This window comes from Antechinus flavipes, chromosome 3 (assembly GCF_016432865.1).
Source record: "Antechinus flavipes isolate AdamAnt ecotype Samford, QLD, Australia chromosome 3, AdamAnt_v2, whole genome shotgun sequence".
Lineage (NCBI taxonomy): Eukaryota > Metazoa > Chordata > Mammalia > Dasyuromorphia > Dasyuridae > Antechinus > Antechinus flavipes.
In genome coordinates, this window is record NC_067400.1 from 228737107 (window position 1) to 228760506 (window position 23400).

Below are 23400 nucleotides of genomic sequence, written 5' to 3' on the forward strand. Positions count from 1 at the left end.
AAAGAAAACTGAAGCTCAGAGCATTTGTGATGTGTTGTCACTCCTCAAACCTAGACTATCTGATTCCTTGCCCAGGGTTATTGTTACTATATAAATATAATTAAAATGTACCAGAAATTGTTTCATTCTTCTCTAAAAGCACAGGATCATAAAATTATAGATTTAGGTCTAGAAGGATCTTCAGAGGTCATCTAGTCTGAACACCTCAATCTACAAATGAAGAAACTGAAGCTTAGGGAGTCTTTCACAAGGTCACACAGTTTGGATGCGGCAAGTAAGAGTGAAAACAGATTCCATGACTTCAAATCCAATGCTCTTTCCACTGTACTATTTCCAAAGTAACAATTTACAGTAAATAATTTTTTAAAAATCATTTCATAATATTTCAGATTACTATTATTCATTATAAGTAACAGGAGACAAATTATGTGTTTTTATGACTGATTTTTTGAGGGGAGGAGAGAATAGAATGTAAGAAAAAATAAATGTTTTGAGAAAACATGGTAGGAGAGTCAGTTAAAATGAACAGATATTCTCATTTTGAAATATTGCATATGTAAATAGAGCTCATTTTATCCTTATTTTAACTCTAGAATTTTGATAATTAGAAGGTTATCAAAAATATAAATTATGTAATCTTGGACCACTAATAGACTGTATGGCTACAGTTTGAGTGTCTTGCTCTTTTTCCTTAATAACTAGAGTTCAAAAATCCAATATCTGAAAAACCTGGACCCAATACTCCAAACATTTCCAAGGAGACAAGCTTAATTAAATCAATTCTCCTGATGTTGTTATTGAATCATTTTCAGCTGCATCTGATTTTTTGTGACCCTATCTGGGGTTTTCTTAACAAAGATAGTGAAGTGGTTTGCCATTTCCTTCTCCAGTTCATTTTATAGATGAGGAAATGGAAGCAAATGAGTTACTTGCTCAGGGTCAACCAGCTAGAAAGTTTCTAAAGTCAGATTTGAACTCAGGAAGATGAATGTTCCTGAACCTTTGTACTTTATTCACCTCATCACCTAGAATTTATTAACTGTTGAACTGGATTCCATTCAGGAACTCTATCCATTGCCCTCAATTCTACTGATAGTTGAACTCTCAAGAACAGTACTAAGCAGAGCTTGTGCATAGTACATATGCAAAATAACTCCAATCTATCATAGGATCATGTATTTAGGCTAGAAGAGAATTTAGAGAACAACTAGTCTGTTCATCCAAATTTCTCATTTTACAGATGAGAATTAGAATTTAAGTGACTTCCTCAAGATCATATGGGGTACTAAGAAAAATTATCTGCATCCTGAAAGAGAATTATGGGTACTTAATGTGGATCACAACATAGTATTTTCTTTTCTTTTTTTTTAATAACTTTTTATTACTAGAACCCATACCAGGGTAATTTTTTACAGCATTATCCCTTGCATTCACTTCTGTTCCGATTTTTTCCCCTCCCTCCCTCCACCTCCTCCCCTAGATGGCAAGCAGTCCTATATATGTTAGATATGTTGCAGTATATCCTAGATACAATATGTTTGCAGAACCGAACAGTTCTCTTGTTGCACAAGGAGAACTGAATTCAGAAGGTAGAAATAACCCAGGAAGAAAAACAAAAATGCAAGCAGTTTATATTCATTTCCCAGTGTTCTTTCTTTGGGTATAGCTGCTTCTGTCCATCTTTGATCTATTGAAACTGAATTAGCTCTCTTTATCGAAGAGATCCACTTCCATCAGAATACATTCTCAAACAATATCATTGTTGAGGTATATAATGATCTCCTGGTTCTGCTCATTTCACTTAGCATCAGTTCATGTAAGTCTCACCAATCCTCTCTGTATTCATCCCGCTGGTCATTCCTTACAGAACAATAATATTCCATAACGTTCATATACCACAATTTACTCAACCATTCTCCAATTGATGGGCATCCATTCATTTTCCAGCTTCTAGCCACTACAAACAGGGCTGCCACAAACATTTTGGCACATACAGGTCCCTTTCCCTTCTTTAGTATCTCTTTGGGGTATAAGCCCAGTAGAATCACTGCTGGATCAAAGGGTATGCACAGTTTGATAACTTTTTGAGCATAGTTCCAAATTGCTCTCAAGAATGGCCGGGTGTGTTCACAATTCCACCAACAATCTATCAGTGTCCCTACAACATAGTATTTTCACTTTTTTGTTGTTGTTTGCTTGCTTCCTTTTTTTCTCATTTTTTTTTCTTTTTGATCTGATTTTTCTTGTGCAGCATAATAAATGTGGAAATGTGTTTAGAAGAATTGTACATGTTTAACCTATATTAGATTATTTGCTGTCTAGGGGAAGGGAATGGAGGGAAGAGAGAGAAAAAAAAATTGGAACACAAGATTCTGCAAGGATGAATGTTGAAAACTCTTTGAATGTATTTTGAAACTAAAAAACTGTTGTAAAAGAAGAAAAGAAACAGAGCTTGGATCAGAAAAAAGATACTGATTTCTTCTCCCTCCAAAATCAAAGCTCTTTTCTTTCCATTATACTAGGCTGTTTCCTGATAAAAGATATACAAAGATGGATATTGCAGCACTAAAAATTATATGCAGAATTTATTCAATAAACATTTTTTCAGACCTATTATGTGCAAAGTATTGGCTCCTCACTTCTAGGATGAAATATAAAATCCACTGGCATTCAAGGCTCTTAATAACCTGTTACCCTCCTACCTTGGCAGTTTACTTAAACCTTAAACATTCCCATGTGCAATGTAATCCAGTGATACTCGTTTCCTTGCAGTTTTAAATTCAAGACACTTTTGACTCAGGCTCTTTCTGGCTTCTTTCAAGTTCCAACTAAAATCCCAAGTTCTAAAGGAAGTTTTTCTCAACCCCTCCAGTGCATTCCCTCTATTGAATATCTCAATTTTTATCTTGTATATCTCATAGTGTTTTCATGATGTGTCCCCAATTCTTAACAACAAAGAACATATGAAGATGCTATCTGTACCAAGAGGAAAAAAATAAGTAAAAGTATGTGTAGAATAATTTTAAGTGTATAGAATAATTTTATATGTGTCTAATGGTAGCCATCTCTAGGATGGGGGGAAGGGAGGGAAAAAGTAATTTACATTATAACTTTATATTTAAAAGGAATGATAAATTTTATATAATAGATTTGCAGTTAAATGTGCAATTGCCTTTTTATCATACTATATTATGGAAATGCTTGTTTTATTTCACAAATTAAAAATAATATAACTTTTTATTTTAAAAAATAAGCCATTTTGCATATTTTGGGAAATAACTGTGACATAAAACAAAAAAATCTATAAAATTTTGAACTAAAATATAATTGATTTTTTAAAAAGTAGAATCTTATCGACTGAAGATACAAAACAAACAAACAAAAACCATGTAGGCACAGGAAGCACACATTGTGCTGATTCTATGTCCAAATTATATTTTATTAAAATCTTTACTAAATATACTTATAAATTATCTGTTATTAAATATTTTGTGATTCAGGGCTAGTTAAAAACATAGAGTGGGACCTTGCTCACAAAGACTTTATCTCTTCATGTGAGCTGAATTCCTATCTATTAATTACTGGTCAAAGTCACAGCACTTAGTAATATTTCAACTTAACGAAACTATAAGGTAGGCTGTCTCTTTCTTAATTCAGTCTGTTGGAGAGCAGAAAAAACCATTACCATTACACCATTTCTGTTCTTTCTACTATAATGAGGTAGGTTCACATATGCCTACATTCCAGAAGAGAAACGTTTTTCAGATGGAAGCATTAAAAGATAGTGGGAACCACAAAGTAAATTGGAACTAGGTCCAAATGTCAAATTTAATGCTTTAGAACAAAGCTGATAAACTGACAGTTCATGGTTTGTATATCACCACATGGGCAATGGAGAGATGTTACTCCTCTTTTCCTGATTCTAGAATATGAGAATTCTAGAATAGTTGGGATACTCTAGTTCTTCTAGGAATATATCAGTTGAACCCTTCATATATGCTAGAACCCAAGAAATGATTTCTCTCTCACTTGCTGACTGTCAGATGAAGTTGATATAAAAACCCAGGGTCATCTCATTAAAGCCTGCATGTGACCAGTTAGACTGAAGTAATTAATAATACACATTACATTAGATAACATAGAATGCAAGACTTAAAGGGAGATCTTCATAGCCTTCAAGAAAATTTTGGATGCAATGATCCATTTTGATGGACATGATTCTTTTCAACTAAAAGGTAATGTAGACCAATTTCAATAGATTTGTGGTGGAAAGAGCCATCTGCATCCAAAAAGAGGACTGTGGGGAAGGGTGTGGACCACAACATAGTATTTTCACCTTTTTTGTGGTTGGCTTGCTTTTTGTTTTCTCTTTTTCTTTTTTTTTTTCCTTTTTGATCTGATTTTTTCTTATGCAGCATGATAAATGTGGAAATATGCATAGAAGAATTGCACATGTTTAACATATATTGGATTACTTGCTATCTAGGGAAGGGGTGGAAGAAAAGGACAGAGAAAAATTTGGAACACAAGATTTTTGAAGGGTGACTGTTGAAAACTATCTTTGCATATAATTTGAAAATAAAAAGCTATTATTAAAAAAAAGAAAATCTTGTATTTTTTTTCTCCCTTTCTTCCCAAGCTACTCTACACCAATTCCTCCTTCCTTCAATAGGAATGCAAAACTTTCCTATTATTGTCCCTAAATAAGCTTTTAGGACACAGTATTGAGGATTTTCTATCGTTTACAGAATTCAGGAGGGAAACAGCAAAAATTAGTTTAGGATTAAGAAGGAAACTTCTTTGAAAAAGAAATCTACTAAAATAACTCATTTTTTTTGTTCCTAATAAGAAAGAAGGTCGAGCCCTGCAGTGTTGCCAAAAATTCCCAGAGAGAGCATGCAATCATATCCAATCCAAGACCCAATGGAATTGTAAATATCTGTCAAAACTCCTGGCAAGTCCTCAAAGATAAAGTGGATAGAATCCAAAAATCTTTCTTGGTTGGTCATATTCTGCTACCTCTTGGCTAAGAAGTCAGACTCCCATTTAAACACACACACACACACACACACACACACACACACACACACACACACAGAGTTTATTATTTAGCATAGGATTAAGAAGGACTTGGCATTGACTGTTTTACAATCATACTGTGTTTTTTTAAAACGGTGAAATGGGGAATAAAAAGGATCTTTTCAGTTTAAAGTTCTTAAAGACTAGAAGATTTAGTCATAAATATGAATTAATCAAAAGAAAAGAAAATTAAGTGACTAGGTACTTAAATAAAATATATGTCCCTCAAGAAATCAAAAGAATTAATCTAGTGTCAAACTATAACTAGTTGGATGCCTACATACTAAAGTGGGTAAAGGAACAACTTGTACTTGTCACTGACAAAATATTCTTATTTTCATAAGAGAAGAAAAATGAGGAGAAGCATGGTAATGAGGAGCTGCCATAATGCACAGAGCAATGGAAAAGATCAGAAAGACATGAGTGCAAATCCAGCCTCAGTTATTACCTGTGTGAACCTGAGCAAATTCCTTAACCTCTGCCTGCCTCAATTTCCTCATCTATAAAATGAGGTAAGAATAGCACCTAGCTCTCATGGTTGTTCTAAGGATAAAATGAAATCATAATTGAAAAGTGCTTAACATGGTACCTAGAACATAGTTAAGTGCTATATAAATATTACTATTATTATTATTATTATTACTAGCTATGCAACCCCAGATAAGTCACTTAATCTCTGTCTATCTCAGTTTATCTATAAAATAGGGATAATAATAGCAACTACTTACTAGGTTGTTATAAGGATAAAAATGTGACAATATTTGTAAAGTACTTTGTAAATCAGATCATATACATGTTAGGTGTAGAGGAAATATATGACTTTTTAAAATTTTTAAAGCAACAACAATAATAACTGGAATTTATGTAATACTTTATGGTTTACAAAGGTCTTTCCTTACAACAATCCTTTGTATCAGATACTACAAGTACTATTACTTCCAATTTATAAAGGAGGAAACCAAGTCTGAGAGAAGTAATGTGATTCACCTAGGATCACACAATAAGATTCAAAACCCAGGTCTCTTGTCTTCAAAGCCACTATATTCTTCCATTATATTCCACTATATCTCATAAATTGCATAAAAACAAGTTACTTCCCATGTATTTTTATAGCAAAGTAGCTGCCATATGTTTTATAGTTGAAAAAAAGTACTCTGGTATTAATTTAAGGCATTTACTCTATTCTTGTCACTTCAAAGAAAGAAAATAAATGTTTATCAAGCTAGAAAAAAGACCTGGAACTTAGCCTTCTTATCCAGTATATGAGCTCTTAGTAAGATTTGATATAACTACTTTTGTAAAACTTTGTAAGCATCCCAGGCTGAAGAAATGAAACTTTCCTCTGAAATCCTTCAGTATTGCCAAAATTTATTCTGTACTTAATAAAGCTATGCCTTTAATTCAACATTTATTATGTACCTAATCATAGGGCTTTGCAAAGATTAAAAATGACACAGTCATCCTTCAGGAGCTTATCTAGGATTTATATCATGTTTACAAATAAGTATAAAGCTAAAGGTTATGGGGCAAAGGGGGGGGTCCAGTCAAAGTGTTAAAAGAAATTTGAGGAAGTAGAAATTATTCTGGGGGTTGGAGAAAGGGGAAATCAAGTTATATGAAGGAATTGGGCTTGAAAAAAGAGACTTCAATAGATGCAGAGGGATGGAGAAGGGAGTCTATTTCAATCATAGGGAATAGTGTGAGCAAAGGCACTAGAAAAAAAGGGAATTGTGGAAAATGTTTCAGTTGGACTGGGACATAAAATATGTGGAAGGATAAAGGGTGAGCTGAACAGGTGGCTAAGACCAGATTGTCTGCATAAACCATGCTAACTTTTCTCAATCCACAAGTTGTCTAGTCACATGCCTTTTTCCTATCTGGTTTCCCTTCCCTCTGCTCTGCCTCTTCTCTGGAAATCCCAATATCTATAATCTTCTAAGTCTAGGCCCATCTAATCTAGCTAAATGATGTCTCCTTATCTGTGACCTCTGAGGTAGGAAATCAGTCAGATCTTACAGAATGAGATGAATCCCATTCTTCCCTGTAATATCCTTAGCTTTCATTAGTTTGCTGGAGCTGCTCTGGTCCCAGAGCTGACTTTATAAATCTAGTAAAACTTAACCCCAAAGTCCTAATAAAAGCTTAGTGCAACAATGTGCCAAATCTTGCGAGCAACCTCTTGGAAGTTCATTATGGACTCTCCCTCTGCCATAGCCTGAAGACCAAAGTGCATGAAGCTCCCAGTAGATATTCAAAATATATATTCATATAACTTTCCTAACTTCTTCCTTCTCATTCTGGGAGTATCAGTGATGGCCAAAGAGACAGAAACAGAGATACAGCTGAGGGGGAGAAGAGGGGAAGAGAAAGAGAGAAGTAGAAAGCAGGGGAAGGAAGGGACTTAGTAAGCTGCTGTAGTATTCTTCTTTTGTTGTCCCTCCCATTCTGTGTTCTTGTTGGGAGTTTCCAATTAAGCCATATGACCTTCCCTTAAATGTGAGAAAAGACCTCGCTGCTTTTAGCACTGACTAAACTTCTCATCTGATTCTTCTGGGAATCACCTCTAAGTAGCAGCAAGGGATCTTAATGGAAATTTAAACCTTATAGGCAAATGACAAGTATTTGAGTAGAAGAGTGATAATAATTGAATATAATGATTATTTGGGCAGTGGAATGAAGGATGTATTGGAGAGCTAGGGTTGCTTGAAGGTAAGCCCTGTGATTTCATTAGTGTACAAAACTCCTAATAATGAAACTCCAGCCACCATTCTGCAATTTAATAATAGTCTTCAAGAGTTGCCTGGGATCACTCAAAAGGTGGTCTATCAGTCATGACATAATGTCAGAGGTAACACTTGAACCCTGGCCTTCCTTACTCTCAGATCAGCTGTCTCTCAACTCTACCATGCTCTCTCTCTCAGGAGATTAATAATAACCCAACCCAAAACTAAATTAGTTGCAGTGAGAGAGAAAATAGTGTAATAGTAGAGATAACTACTGCCAAAGGGTAGAGAATGTGTGGCTGGATAGAGAAGGAAGCAGCTAAAGTTCAAACCTCAGGGATTAAGGAAATCTGTGATTTCATCACCTTGGGAAATGTATCCTCCGACACAAATGATATTGTTCTGTAACTTCATAAATGAATCTTCAAGAGATTCAACAACAACAACAAAAAAATCACCAATCATCATTTCATAGGCAACATGGTGATGAACCTCTGTACACTAAACAAGGCTGGTCACAGGACTGACAGATAAGAGTCTGACCCAAAATCCAGCTTGGCAGGCTTATGTCTGAGATTTCGCTCCACTGGCATCAAATCAGGTTTTACCTTTTTGGAATCTTTTCTTTCTTTGGAATCTTCATTTCACTTCTCAGGTGTTACCTCCTACAGGATCTTCTTTCCTGGTCTCTCTTTCTTTTGGTACTCTTTTTCTCTCTGAAATTACCTTCACTCACTCAATCAACAAGCATTTATTGAGCTATTGTTGCTGTTGTTTGACCTTAGTTCTGGAAGGGGACCATGACATCAGGGAGGGGATGCCATGGCATGCAAGTGAATTGGATTTAAGTTAGGGAGGGCTGTGCAAGGTCACCTGCCTTACCTTCCCCTCTAAAGCCATCTAGGTCAAGTAGCCAAATATAAATCAGAAGAACTGGAGATGGCTCTGGATGTAATGGGAGAGGACATTGGCTTTTTTAAGCTAAGGTCTTCGTCTGACTGAGGCCCCAGCCATTAATGATTAAGGATAGGTAGCAATTGAGGCAAAGGATCTCCTCTTTTATCTAGTAAAAAAAAAATCCCCCTCAAATCTAAATAAATAAGTAAATCTGGAAAGGGAAAGGGCTTCAGGCCAAAACAGAAATAACTGCTATTTACATTCAGTTTTGAGTCAATTAGGACCCAATGACCAAAGGGGGCTTGGCCTGGGACCTACAGGTGGTCAATCAATGAAAATCACATTGGTTTTTATTTAAGTCATGGTCCTTAAGAAAGAAATCTAGCCAGCAAAATCTCAAATACCTAGTGAATGGCAATTTGTTAGGTATTAGGGTTATATCTAATTAGCTCTCTCATATGTAAGTTCCTTAAGGGCAAGCCTTATTTTATTTAATCCCTGTATTGCCAGCACCTAGATTAGTGTCATGCATATGTAATAGATATTTAATGCTTGTTGAATCAAATCAAATTAATCACATTATAATGCTTGGATTGATGACAATGCTGAAAATTAATCTTTTCTTGTCTTTATTTGATAGGAAGGTTCATTAGGACACAAGTCTAAGTTGAGGATTTTGCTGTTATTTCAATCTAAAAAGAGAGCCTCCAGCAAGACATGCTGGATTCTTTAAGATTTTACTAGATCTTCCAACCTCAATAGCCTGCCGAATTAAAAAAGGCAGAAAATTACAAGTCACTTTTTTGGCACTTAGCCAAAGGAGTCTTTCAGTATTTTCTCAACAAAGTGGAGGATTTTTTCATGAAGCATTTGGATTGGAGCTGAATGACTAAGATTGTTAACACTTTGCCAAATTTACTTTTAAGGATTTATTTTTGTGACTGCAGAACTTAGAATAAGTAAATATTTTGTTGATATCTGACAGCCATTTATGAGTTCTCTTCTTTTAAACTATAGTTGTACTTGGCAGTGTTTACTGTAAATACCATTACAGGAGTAAGCAAAAATGAGATTGGTATATTTTAGATTAGGATTACTCTATGGTTCATTCATTTAACCTAGATTTGAGAAGGTAATGATTTGTTAGAGGATCCAGACCTTTCATTTCTAATTTCATGCTTATAATAACTGGTGATTCCTAATAGCCAATAGGAGCCAATGCTCCATCAGAATCTCATATGGTAGAAAGAACTGGAGTACTAAGAACCTCTGGTCCTTCTTTGAGAAGCAGGAACTTTTGATATTTCTACCTGTTTCCCCCAAATGTACAGGCTATCTCTAGGAGCGTACAATGAAGATTCCTTCATAGTTCAAGAGCCTTTTTCAATATTCTTTTTCCTCCTCTCTCACTCTTAGAAAATAAAATAAAAATTCCTTGGCTTGGCATTCAAAACCCCAGATAGCCCAAACTACATTTCCAGTGTTATCAAGGTACTCACATTATTCTCTGTCACACACACATTCTATATTTTAGTAAAATTTGGTTATTCAAGATTTCCTAATCTCATTTCCTGCTTCAATCCAGCCTTGGTTCCTTCCCTCATGTTATCCATATTTGCAATGGTCCCACATTTTTACCTGATGAAATCTTTGAAACACTCTGAGATCTTGCTTGGAGGTTCCACTTCCTTCTCAAAGTCCTTCACTATAAGTAATTTTCTCTTTCTCCATTTTCTTCATATGGCTTTCAATTCTTTTGTATACTTTTAATTTATATTATCTATTTTTTTTAGCCTACTTACTAGACTGTAAGCTTCCAGCATAAGGACTGTGTCCCATTTGATTTTAGTATCCCCAATGCCTTGTGTAGTATGTTGCACACAAGTGATTTACAAATGGGTATTGAATTGAATTATCAAAAAAAAAAAAAAACCCAACTCATTACTTTATACTGCACATACTTCTAATGAAGACATACCTGAATACAAGCTCCTGTCTTTAACTTGCATAAACTGCAGACTAAAGACCATCGGCTAGGTGGGATATGAGAGACTTTTGTGATTGGTTCCATCCTTTCAGGGCAGGCAATGCTGACCTGAAAAAAAATTACCACCATAAATTATCCCCCGAGTTCTCAAAGCATACCTAATATAATATAAATTATTTTATAGGAAGATCAGAGTCTATAAAGATGAAAAGAGAGCATATGCCTTAATATGAACAAAAACAATCAAACCCAGAAACGAAAAGTAATCTGCCCTTACCATTTAGGTCAATCATTTTTGGCAAAGAAAATAACGTAGTGTCTCAAAAATTTTAGTGTGCTTTTAAACTCTTTAAGTTTTAGTAGCCTAAAATTACACTCGGATGCTGTACACTGAAGGGGGTCTAGAGAAGGTAGAAGTGTGGCAGTGGGATGGCTGTTATTATACAAAATGGGAATATTTTTATTTGATCAGGGATTGATAGAACTTGAGAAAATGGAATCTTAGAGTTTTATTATAAAAAGACTGATACTCCTGGGAAGTAAAATGGCTTTAAATAATGAGAAAATGAACACACATGAATGGAAACAGTCAAAAAATATATTTTAAGATAAATCTTCCAAGGAAACCTGGGTTCAAATCTTCTGTCCCTTTGTACAAATCATAACCTCTTTTGGCTGTAATTTTTTCATCTATTAAAAAAAAGGGTTTGAGTATATACTCTTAAAAATTCTTTATAGTTATAAATTTATGATTTCATCATAAGCTGTCTTGTCATTCTAAGACCAAAGGGGAAAGGATTTCTGAAAATTTTTAATTCCCTGCAAATCAGAGTTCAAACAATAGTAGTTAATCTCATACACACATTCCTGCCACAAAGAGAAGCATGCTACAATATAATGAAGAATTCCCAGCAATGATAGCATTTACCATTACACATTTCACATACTACAAGAAAAACATTAAAATTAGAACTATAAAGATTAGAAACTGGGACAGATTTCCTAATGAATGAGAAATCTCTAGTTATTTTAAAAGGAAGATTAATGAAGTGCTACAGCAGTTAGTGATAGTTGGAATGTCTTGAATTCAAATCAAGCCTCAGATACTTATAATATAATATGTCCATGGCTCTTTGCCTCAGCTTTTTCAACTATAATAGTCAACTATAACAACTACAACATAACTATAATAGGACAATAGTACCTACCTCAAGGACTGTTGTGAGGATAAAAATGAAATAATATTTGTAAAAAAGAACTTAACACAGTGCTCGGCATATATAGCAGGTGCTATATAAATACTTGGTATTTTCAGCTTTTTCTCCCCTCTATGTGTAAATACACACACACACACACACACACACACACACACACACACACCCCAGAATAAATCACTAGACTCATTCCACGACAGTTTCTGAAAACATTAGCATCAAGACTGTTGTGTTCTCTGAAAGAGATGGCTCTCTGCAAGATCAACTATCCTATATCTATTTTGTCAGTATGTATTTGTTTGCATGTTGTCTTTCCTATTAGCCTGTGAGTTCCTTAAGAGCAAGAACTGTCTTTTGCTTTTCTTTGCATCACAAGCAAAGTACTTGCTTGACACACAGTAGATGCTTAATAACTGTTTATTTACTATTCACTGCCAGACTATTCTTTTCCTAGTTTGAGTAACAGTTTAAAGAAACAGTGACAGCTACTATAAATTATTAAGAAAAAATAAGCACATTCTTACCTGACATTCACTGAGGTTAGGGATGCAGGACCCAAACATATGAAAAACTGTGAATAAGTCTAGACCCTACTCAAAATCTTTATTTTTAATAATCCTGGTGAAATGTATTTAACTCACCAAACAAGTAAAACATACTGCAAAGATATAGTTTCTATGACAGAGATTAGTATCTTGCACACTAGGCAAAGTCTTTGCAAGCTGCTGGTGTAGCTGCAGCAAATGCTTCACTGATTTCCTTCTCTTACCTAAAGTGCAAGATACAAAGATTACTACAGGAGAAAATCATGTGACTGAGTTTGGATAGTAGAAAGACAGAGGAGGCATTGCCAAAAAGAATGTGCAATCTATAGTTCCTTTTTTTTCCCCCTGAGGCAACTGAGGTTAAGTGACTTGCCCACAGTCACACAGCCAGGAAGTGTTAAGTGTCTGAGGTCAATTTGGACTCAAGTCCTCCTGACTTCAGGGCTGGTGCTCTATCCACTGTGCCACTTAGCTGCCCCTCTATAGTTTTTATAGTGCATTGAAACTTCCAACTATTTAAATAAATTTAGGTATTATATAATACCTGAAGTATTAGTATATATTATAAAGTATTAGTATATATAATATACTAAAGGCAATAACTGATAAATTAGCTTTATAATATATAATATTTATGATTTATTACTTACTATTTTTAAGCTTTCTTTGTATAGTACATCATCTACAACTTTCCATAGGACAGTGCAAATCTATAAAAATTCCCATTTATTAATGGCCAACCCACAAATATTCAAAACTGCAAATGTGAAATTGGTGAATGTTTAAGGGGTAATTGTATAAAGTCTTAATTCTTAAATCATCGAATATTAATCTAGTAGGTGTTTAATATAGTTAAATTATTAAAATATTTTAAAAGGCATTACTCTTGTGTAAAATTGAGTTCTGTGATTAAACTTATATATTCACTGAAGCTACTCCAGTGTATCATTTGCCAGCTAAACTTAGATTTCCAGAACTATTAGTAGAGCTCAAACTCTATTTTGTTTTGTTTTGTTTTGCTGAGGCAAAGAGGGTTAAGTGACTTGCCCAGCATCACACAACTAGGAAGTGTTAAGTGTCTGAGATTTGAACTCAGGTCATCCTGACTTCAGGGCTGCGTCACCTAGCTGCCCCAAATCCTGGTATTTCTTACAAAGTTAGAATACCTCCACAGAGAAAACCTCCACGTTGATCACAATATAATGCATTTTGGGAGAAAGGGGAAGAGAGAGGAATTATTACTCACAAAGACCATTTATAATATGAGAAAAGATAAAAGATTTGGTTGGTGAAGGAGTTTTTGATCTGTCAGTGATTAGTCACAGAAGAACCAGCAAAACTAGAATTTGGACCTAAATTTTCTCATTCCAAATGAAATCATATATTTGGGGGGGGGGGGTACTGAAGAAATGGAATGTTCAATAAATCAAAGGATTCTAAAGAAATAGCTTCAGCATAAAAAGCTAGAGTTTAATTTGTATTTTGGAGGGTTCATTTCAGATATTTCTTCAGTAACTTTTTTTTGGGGGGGAGGTTTATAACACCTTATTATCTGATGTAATAAAATGGGCAAAAGCCAATCCCATAGTTACTTAAAGCCAAAATCAGGCTAGACAAAGTAATAAGGTCACAGAACTGCTGGGATTTGATGGATAGAATGTGAGCTAGATAAACATTTAAATTAAGAAAAATATTTTTGCTCTAAGCCAGTCATTTCAGTTTTAGTATTTTAGTTGTTAAATAGCATAAGAAAAAACTAGGCTTAGTGGAGGGGGGGGGGGCGCAACTGTGGGAGGAAGTCACTTAACTAGGAGATTTGGCTTTGACTCTTATCTCTGCCACTAACTAGCCATGTGAAATTAAGAATGTTACTTAATTTTTCTAGGTCTCAATTCCTCATCTGTAAAGTGAGGTACTTTGTTAATTCAGTTTGGTATTCTATGATATCATTACCATTTCCTCCCGCATCTTGAATAGATTATTCAATTGAATTTCCTTGATAAAACAAATACAGCAAAATGTTTAAATGAAAAAGATTCATTTACTCACTTCTACATCTACAGAACAAAAAGAAATGTTAACGAGCTGCAGATCTGATTCTGAACCTTTTACATGAGAAACATTAAAAGGGAAGGAAATGTATTTTAACATGACTTTATTTAGGCAATTAGATGCCAAGACAATGGTTTATATCAGTAAGTTATATTTTATCTTTGCTAGGTTGCTTGATATGATACTAACTACCTTGATGACAACAGTAATGAATATGACTAAAGAAACTGGAAAGTGGAACAAATTGCTGATGAGATATTATCAGTTAAATGTGAATTAAAGTCTCCAATCTTCTTGTTATGCAGGTCACTGTGACACAGATTTCCTGGAACAGACCTGTGCAGACAATGAATCAAGGCAGCTAGGTAGAAATGTGAATAAAGGACTGAATCTGAAGTTGGAAATACTTGAGTTCAAATGAGGCCTTAGAAACCTACCAGCATGTGACCCTTGATAAATCATTTAACTTCTGCTTGCCTCAGTTCCCTCATTTGTAAAATTGGGATGATAATAGCATCTACCTCTCAGGATTGTTCTGAGGATTCAAATGAGATAATGATTGTAAAGTACTTAACAGTGCCAGGCACATAGAGTTATATAAATGTTAGCTATTATAAACTAATGTGCACATATGTATATATCAAATATATAGCTAGTATAAGCTAATGTACATATATATTACATATTACGATATATCATATAGCTATTATATATTAATATTATGTATTATATATCATATAGCTATTATAAGCTATTTTGCTATAGTAGATAGAATGCTGGATTAGGAATCAAGGAAACCTAGATTCAAATTATATATTTTATAATTTCAGATGTGTTAAAATGGGTAAGTCATTTAATCCCTTTGAGGATCAGTTTCCTTATATGTAAAATGTGGCTAAAAATACTTGTACCTACTTCAGAGGGCAATTCTGACACACAAGAAATATAATGTATGTAACTTCAAAGCAACATGTAGGCATTAGTTTAACATATATATGTATACATCTGTATGCATAGGTATGCATAGAAAGATTCTTTTCCCCACAGTTTACAAAGTATACTTCTCACAACTCTTCTGTGAAATAGTCATATGTATTATACTTTTGAGATTATAATAAGATGAAAAAAGAGGTTTAAAGAATTTATGTGTCTTGCCCGTGGTCACAAATGCTCTGGATCCTGATTTAAAATAATCTGGCATAGGTATGAACCACAGAGAAAGGCCAGCAGTAAGACCAGTTTTATACTAGTAATAAAAAACAGGTTATCTCTTTTGAACAAAAGCAAATCATGAGGCAAGACAGTTATAAACAGCGATAAGCTGTGTAAACACTAAATCACATCGTGGACAAAAATGTTGGTCATGGCTTTGCTTTTTTAGGCACCCCACACATTCAGATATCAATCACTGGTCCTATTTTTAAATCACAGGAAAGCAATATTATGAATATCTAGTAGATGCAAATATCTTTTAAGATAATCCATAGCAGATCTGCACAAAGAAAAAGAATTCTCAGGAGATGATGATATATTGAGCTTGAATGAGTTTTTACCTCTGGGATCCATAAAGCACAGCTGACATGAGCCCATTTGGTTCCAGTCCTGGTGGCCTTCATGGCTCCACCTCTCTTTGGACACAAAAGACACTGAGGATGAATGCCCAGAACACAGGTACGACATAACCAGCTTCCTTCTGGAACCTTGAGAATGCCATAACATGCCTTAAAATGTAAGGAAAAAATTTTGTTAATGTTCTCACAGATAATGAAAGAATAGGCAAAATTTTTTACAATAATAAAATAACAATGAACAAAACTCATGGAAAGAGACAATAACAAAGCAAGCTTTTTAGATATATAGTTTAAAAACAACACCTAACCAACTAAGCTTTAATACTAGGATGAGCAAACATTTGGATTAATCAGCAGAAAGGTACAATAAAAACTGATTTTTCAGAATGACTCACAATTTATAAGCTTCCTAAGTCATCGAAGAAAATAAGTTTAGCTACAGAATTAGTGTGAATATTCTCTAAGGCAGAAAATTAAAATCATGCATTTTAGACAGATCTGTAACAGTATTAAATTTAAATTAATTAGATCAATCCACTTTAGAGGTATTTGAAGTTTTACTGTGCTGTAGTACCCCTTAAAAACAATTCTGAAATTTCTATGGCCCCAAATTTAACTTATCTTTCACCCAATTAACTTCTAATTCCTTCATCAGGAAGAGTTTGAAAATTGGTAGTATCTAAATATCTCTATAATCAGGATAGAACACATACGTATACTCAATAACCATACATACACATATATTACATAAGTATGTCTACATAAACACACATATATACATACATGCACAATATAATCAATATACACATCAAGGATTCTTTATTTACATTATAATCTATACATATACATAGATGTACACTCTATATAGTCAGGATAGAACACAGGATAGAAACTATATATACACATATAATATTACATATGTATGTGTACACACACATACACACATGCATAATACAATCAATATACATATCAAGGATTCTTTATTTACATTATACATATATACATGTACATAAATGTACACTCTATATAGACATATACACGTAGGTATACATGGGTACATATATGTCTGTGTTTATGTATATGTGTAGACAATGATACATATATACCCATATATATATATATATATATATATATATATATACATATATATATATATATATATATACACATACACATACATATGGATATATACATAACACATATACCCATTTTATCTATCTATTCCCCAAAAAACTTTACACTAGTTGGGAGAAGAGGCCATAATTCACATTTGAGAGTCAAAGAGATTAATTCTGGATTTACTTATTTGACACATACTTTGTCCTTAGACTCATATGGCAAAGAGGTTGAATGGAGGAGATGGAAAGAGAATGCAGAAAGGAAATGACTGAGAAGTTAATTTGTATATAATTTTTAAAAATTTGCCTCTGTACAAAAACTACTATAGGATATTAAAAAATATATTCAATAAAGAAAATGCATGTTATTTTTTCCTCTCTCAAATCTGGAGGAAATGAGCATTTTTCTAGATAATAAAATCATAAAATTATATATAGACAAATGTTTATAGATGTGCACATTACCTTCCCCCTAAAATATGATTTCTCAAAGAGGACTTCACTCAATCAATGCATCTGAGACCCAGATATCTCTTGTGCAAAAATAGGCTAATCCCACATCACTCTCAAAAGAATAAGACAAAGCAAAATATACTAGATTAATGTTAAGGCTCTAAATTAAGAAACAATCTACAGCACTTGAAAAATACTTTGCATAAAACAATTTTTAAAGAATTAAGAATGTCCCTAATTGTTACAATTTAAATATAATGCAGCATTAATACAATTCTTTTTCAAAATGAGTTCAATCCATAGGCTACATGTAATTTGGCAGAAAGAGTCTTAGGGTCAAGAAAACTAGGTTTAAGTCAGTACTCCGACACTTATTTGCTATGTATCTATGGAGATGTCCATAATTAGAATAGTGACAGAGGATAATGGCTCAAAAATGAACATCATAATGAAAATACATTAAAGAATATATGTATATATATGAAAATAAACCATATAATTTTTTAGTCAGCAGAGGGCAGTCTAGCTTAAGTATTTTTAAAGTCACCACATTGTATCTAGATATAGTAAAATAGTTTATACTTAAATCCAGTAAATTAATTTTTAATTGAAGGTTTATGCAAACATATTTTTATAGCTCAAATACATTTTCCAGGTCCCGTTATTTATTTATTTATTTATTTTATTATAGATTTTTATATACAAAACATATGAATAGGTATATTTTCAAATATTGACCCTTGCAAAAACTTCTGTTTCAACTTTTCCCCTGCTTCCCTCCACCCGCCCCCCCCCAGATGGCAGGTAGTCCCATACATGTTAAATATGTTAAAGTATATGTTAAATACAATATATGTATACATATTTATACAGTTATCTTGTTGTACAAGAAAGATCGGATTTAGAAAGACGGGAAAAATAACTTGAGAAGAAAAAACAAAAATGCAAGCAAACAGTAACAGAAAGAGTGGACATGCTATATTGTGGTCCATACTCATTTCCCAGTGTTCTTTCTCTGGGTGTAATTGGTTCTGTTCATTACAGATCAACTGGAACTGATTTGGATCCTCTCATTGTTGAAGATAGTCACGTTCATCAGAATTGATCATTAAATAGTATTGTTGTTGAAGTGTATAATGATCTCCTGTTTCTGCTCATTTCACTCAGTATCAGTTCATGTAAGTCTCACCAAAACTCTCTGTATTCATCCTGCTGGTCATTTCTTACAGAACAATAATATTCCATAACATTCATATACCACAATTTATTCAACCATTATCCAATTGATGAGCATCCATTCATTTTCCAGCTTCTAGCCACTGCAAAAAGGGCTGCCACAAACATTTTTGCACATACATGTCCCTTTCCCTTCTTCAATATCTCCTTGCAATATAAGCCCCATAGTAGCACTGCTAGATCAAAGGGTACGCACAGTTGGATAACTTTTTGAGTGTGATTCCAAATTGCTCTCCAGAATGGTTGGATCCATTCACAACTCTACCAGCAATTCACAACTCTATCAGTGTCCCAATTTTCCCACATCCCACCCAATATTCGTCATTATCTTTTCTTGTCATCTTAGCCAATCTGATAGATGTATAGTGATATCTCAGAATTGTTTTAATCTACATTTCTCTGATCAATAATGATTTCGAATACCTTTTCATATAACTAGAAATAGTTTCAATTTCTTCATCCAAAAATTATCTGTTCATATCCGTTCCAGGTCCCATTATTTAATATCTAGTTATTAGTATCACCTAGGCAGCTGAAGGGCACAGTGAGATTATGGCACAGAGAATTAGAAAGATTCAAGTTCAAATCCAGTCTCAGACTAATTTACTAGCTATGAGACCCTGAATAAATCACTCACTCTGTCTGCCTCAGTTTCCTCATCTGTAAAATGGCTGAGACTAACAATAGCACTTATCTCCACAGGTTATTGTCAGGACAAAATAAGATGTTTGTAAAACATCTAAATGTAAAGCCTAAAATGGTACATAAATCCTCTAATCTCCACAATCATTTCTCACTATCACTGGAAAGAGTCATTATTAGCTACAATTCTGGATAAAAACTGAATCTATAAAAAAGAAACTGTGTGGAGGCTTATTACTCTATTTTTAACTATGATATCCGCTCTACTTTGAAATTAACTACCAGAATGCAGACTAGAAAAATGGAAATTATATCATTCATTATCAAGGAATAAGCTTAAAAAATACTTCTTATAAACACGCATATGTTTATTGACAGAAAATTCTCTTAAAGCACATGTGTATTCATTTTGTGATGTCATATCAGTTCCAGGAAAGGCTTAAAGCCTCAGGGAAACACACCTTGCCTAGGGCATACAAATGCCCTGTCCCAGCTTTGCTAATTAAGTGAAATCTGTGGCCTGTTTGGAGATACACAAATGCATTCTTTCCCTTAAATCCATTCTCATTAGACTCAAAAAAATCTGCTAAAAGAGAAGACAATTAGAGTGAGAATTACCACCTTTTACTATTATGCAACATAAAATATATCTGGTACACTTCAACTTGTTTAACAAGTTGAACTTACTTAAACTTAAACAAGTTGAACTACATTATGAAAAAGTTAATTATAAGAGAATAAAATAAATAAAAACCCAAATATTTAATAGTACTTATTCTATATCAAGTACCAAGTTAAATAATGGGGAATGTAAGAATCTAGGTGATGTCCCCTATCATAAAAAATTCATTACCTAGCTAATTAGGTAGAGTATACGTACAAAAAGGAAACTTTAAAATAATAATAATATGTGAAAGGTACCAAATAAGTTGTGAAGATAAGTACTATAAGAAATCTGAGAAAGGAGAAATCATTGTGGTTTGGAATGATCATGGAAAACTTCATGAAGAAAGGTGGTGTTTAAGCTGGGACTTGAAAAGTAGGCAGAATTTCTAAAGTTAGAAAAGAAAGAAGCAGGTATTCAAGGCAAGATGAATTGTGCAAAAGCACAGAGTTGGAAAAAAATGGAGGTGTATTTGGGACACTGAAATTCGGGCAGTGTAGCACAGGAAAAAAAAAAAAGCACAATTTACAGTTCAAGGACCTGGATGCATGCCTCTACACTTAAACCACTTATATAATCTTCAGGCAGTTATAGAGCCCCTCTGGGCCTTAGTTTCCTCATCTGTAAAATGAAGTGAATGGATTAAATGGGTCTCAGAGGTCCTCTCTAGCTCTAAATCTAGTTTCCTTTGGACAAACAAATTTTGTTAGAGAATTTGGATAAGGGAGAAATAGGAGATAAAGCTAGGAAGAGGTACAGAAATATCAGGCTAAGTGTTCCAAAACTTCAGATCTAAACATGGATTTGTCACTCACAATGATCTTGAACAGGTGATTTCATTCTCTCTGTGCTTTAATTTCCATATACATGAAAAGTGAACATAATAATATCTGTTCAGTCTATTTCACAGGGCTGTTGTCATCAAAACACTTTAAACTGTGTTGTACAAATGAAAGAAATCAATAAAAGAAAGTAGGGGCCACTTTAGAGGATCTCAAATGCCAAGGTAGGGAATTTAACTTTTTTTTAATGGGGAGAGTGAACTGAAGCAATTTAGATATTTGATCAAGAGAATGAAAGATAAATAGCAGTTTTGAAAGTATGGGATTAGTATAATAAGCAGGATAGATGAGGGGAGAAAATGCAAGTATAGAGGAAGATTAGTAGGCTATTTCAGTAATCAAAACATATAGTGAGTTGATAAAGACCCAAACTTAACTTGCAATGATAAATCACCCAGGCAAAGAGGCTTTATTTTTAGAAGACACAAGAAAGTAATTCTTTCACACAAGAATTACTTTCTTCATATTCTTCCCTTCCACCCTGATATAAGTCATAGAAATCCATTCTTGAATACCAATGTCTTTAATTCAGAAAATTCTAAATAGTATGTAGTTGTGAATCATTAATCTCACTAACCTGATGAACACAGATGTTACACTTATCACAGAACACCATATCATTCCCTTCTTCACTGTCAGGAGAACGGCATACATCACAGATGACATCTTCATCATACTCTATGCCCAAGCCTTCTTCTGTTTCAATAGCGTGGTTCATGTTTTCATGGCACTGTCGTTCCAAGACTTCTACAGTCTTTTCCATAGTGTTTTCATCAACTGTACCACACCCTGCACAGAGAAATATAATCAGCCAATCAAACAGCAGGCATGTAAGTACTGTGTGCCTAGAACTGAGCATGGGGGGAAAGATATAAAGCATTTTTTTCAAATAATATTTCAAAAAAGCTTTTGTTAATGTTCTTTAATATGTACACACACACACACACACACACACACACACACACACACACACACACACATGCATTCTCCATGAAGATTAGTTGACTAAGAAAATAGGACTTCAGGAAAAAACAAAATTGCAGAAAGTAGTTAGTTCAATAGCAACAATTATATATGGAAGATATATTATAAAGTAACAAAAATTCTGACCATAAAAGATTAAAATTGGTCTTTATAGAGACCACAGACTATAGATACATTACCATTCTCAACTACATAACTTTAAGTCTTTTAAACTCTTGAAAGGTTATTTGTTCACTGGGAAAATGGGAAGGTTGAAACAGACAATTTTTAACGTCTCTGATATTCTAGGATCCTCCCATCAGAAATACTTGTCTGTTTTGTGAATTGGAACTTCTGCCATATTGCTTATTAGAGCACACATGAAAGACATGTCAGTCCAAAAAAAATAATTAACAAGTATTTTATTAAGCGCTTGTACAAGGTATCAGAGGCATTGAAATGCTAGGTGCTAAGGATACAAATATAACTAATGAAATGAAAATAAAATAAAAACAACCCATATTAATATTAAAATGAATCTCAAGAAGAAATGTAGGAGCTTTGAGAAGGTCCAGTGGTTTCAAACAGGTCAAGATAGAATTTTTCCTTCAGACTCTGGATCCTTTTAAAGGGATATCAACTTACCTGGTTGACTATATGCCTAATTAAATGGTACCTGAAACAGCATGGAGGCATAATACATGAAATGATAATCCTGTCATCAAACTTTACCCTGAATCAAAACAGGATTAAAAGGAATTAGACCAAGCAAAACTATGCAAGGTCAGTCTGAAATTCTTAGGTGAAAACAAAATAGAATGCTGTTTATAAAGTCTCCTTCTGGTCTTGTATTTTTTCTCCATTTTCCATAATAAATTCATGTTATATTTGAAGAATCCCAAGATACCTTCATGATCTTTTGTGAAGTTCTCTAACTTGAGTATTCAGAGAAGAAATCATTTTTACTCCAATACCAAAGGGGGGGGAAGAAGTGGAAATAGGGAAGTAGGAAGAGGAGGAGGAGGAAGAGAGAGGGGGGAGAAGGGAGAGAGGGAGAGGGAGAAAGAAGGATAGAAAGAAAAACAGAGAAGATAGAGAGTGAATATAATGCAAATAATATTTCAAATACATTTCTAATATTGGAAAGTAGGGAATGATAATCATAGCTACATATTTTACAGTTTGAAAAAATATTAAAAATGAAAGGCATAGGCAGTGTTTGACTTATCTCTCTCTCTTTTTGACAAATAAAAGGAGATTTTGAGGGTTGGTTTCTGTCTTGGAGAGGAGCCCAGGGCACTTGTTTGCTCTTCCATACAGTTCCATGCATTCTCTCTATACAGACTTGTGAGTGGGTGAAAAAGACCTAACATTCTCTCTCTCCACGTCTCCACTCCTTTTTTCGTCTCTCCTC

General features: G+C 33.9%; 1 protein-coding gene and 1 long non-coding RNA gene across 4 annotated transcripts in view; one reads left to right on the forward strand and one right to left on the reverse strand.

The window, feature by feature from the left end:
- LOC127553707 (uncharacterized) overlaps window positions 1-14942 on the forward strand; it is a 55899-nt gene extending 40957 nt beyond the window's left edge. Inside the window, exons 2-3 of one of the 2 annotated variants that reach the window (XR_007951809.1) lie at window positions 5424-5591; window positions 14803-14942. This is a non-coding gene — a long non-coding RNA (uncharacterized LOC127553707). The remainder of the gene's footprint in view (window positions 1-5423; window positions 5592-14802) is intronic. The other variant, XR_007951810.1, reaches the window with a different exon arrangement.
- JADE3 (jade family PHD finger 3) overlaps window positions 1-23400 on the reverse strand; it is a 162755-nt gene that overhangs the window by 8618 nt on the left and 130737 nt on the right. For both annotated transcript variants that reach the window (XM_051984612.1, XM_051984613.1), the window contains 3 exons: window positions 21601-21812; window positions 16051-16218; window positions 10678-10794 (listed from right to left, as the gene is read on the reverse strand). In XM_051984612.1, coding sequence (XP_051840572.1) covers window positions 10678-10794; window positions 16051-16218; window positions 21601-21812 — 497 coding nt within the window. The remainder of the gene's footprint in view (window positions 1-10677; window positions 10795-16050; window positions 16219-21600; window positions 21813-23400) is intronic.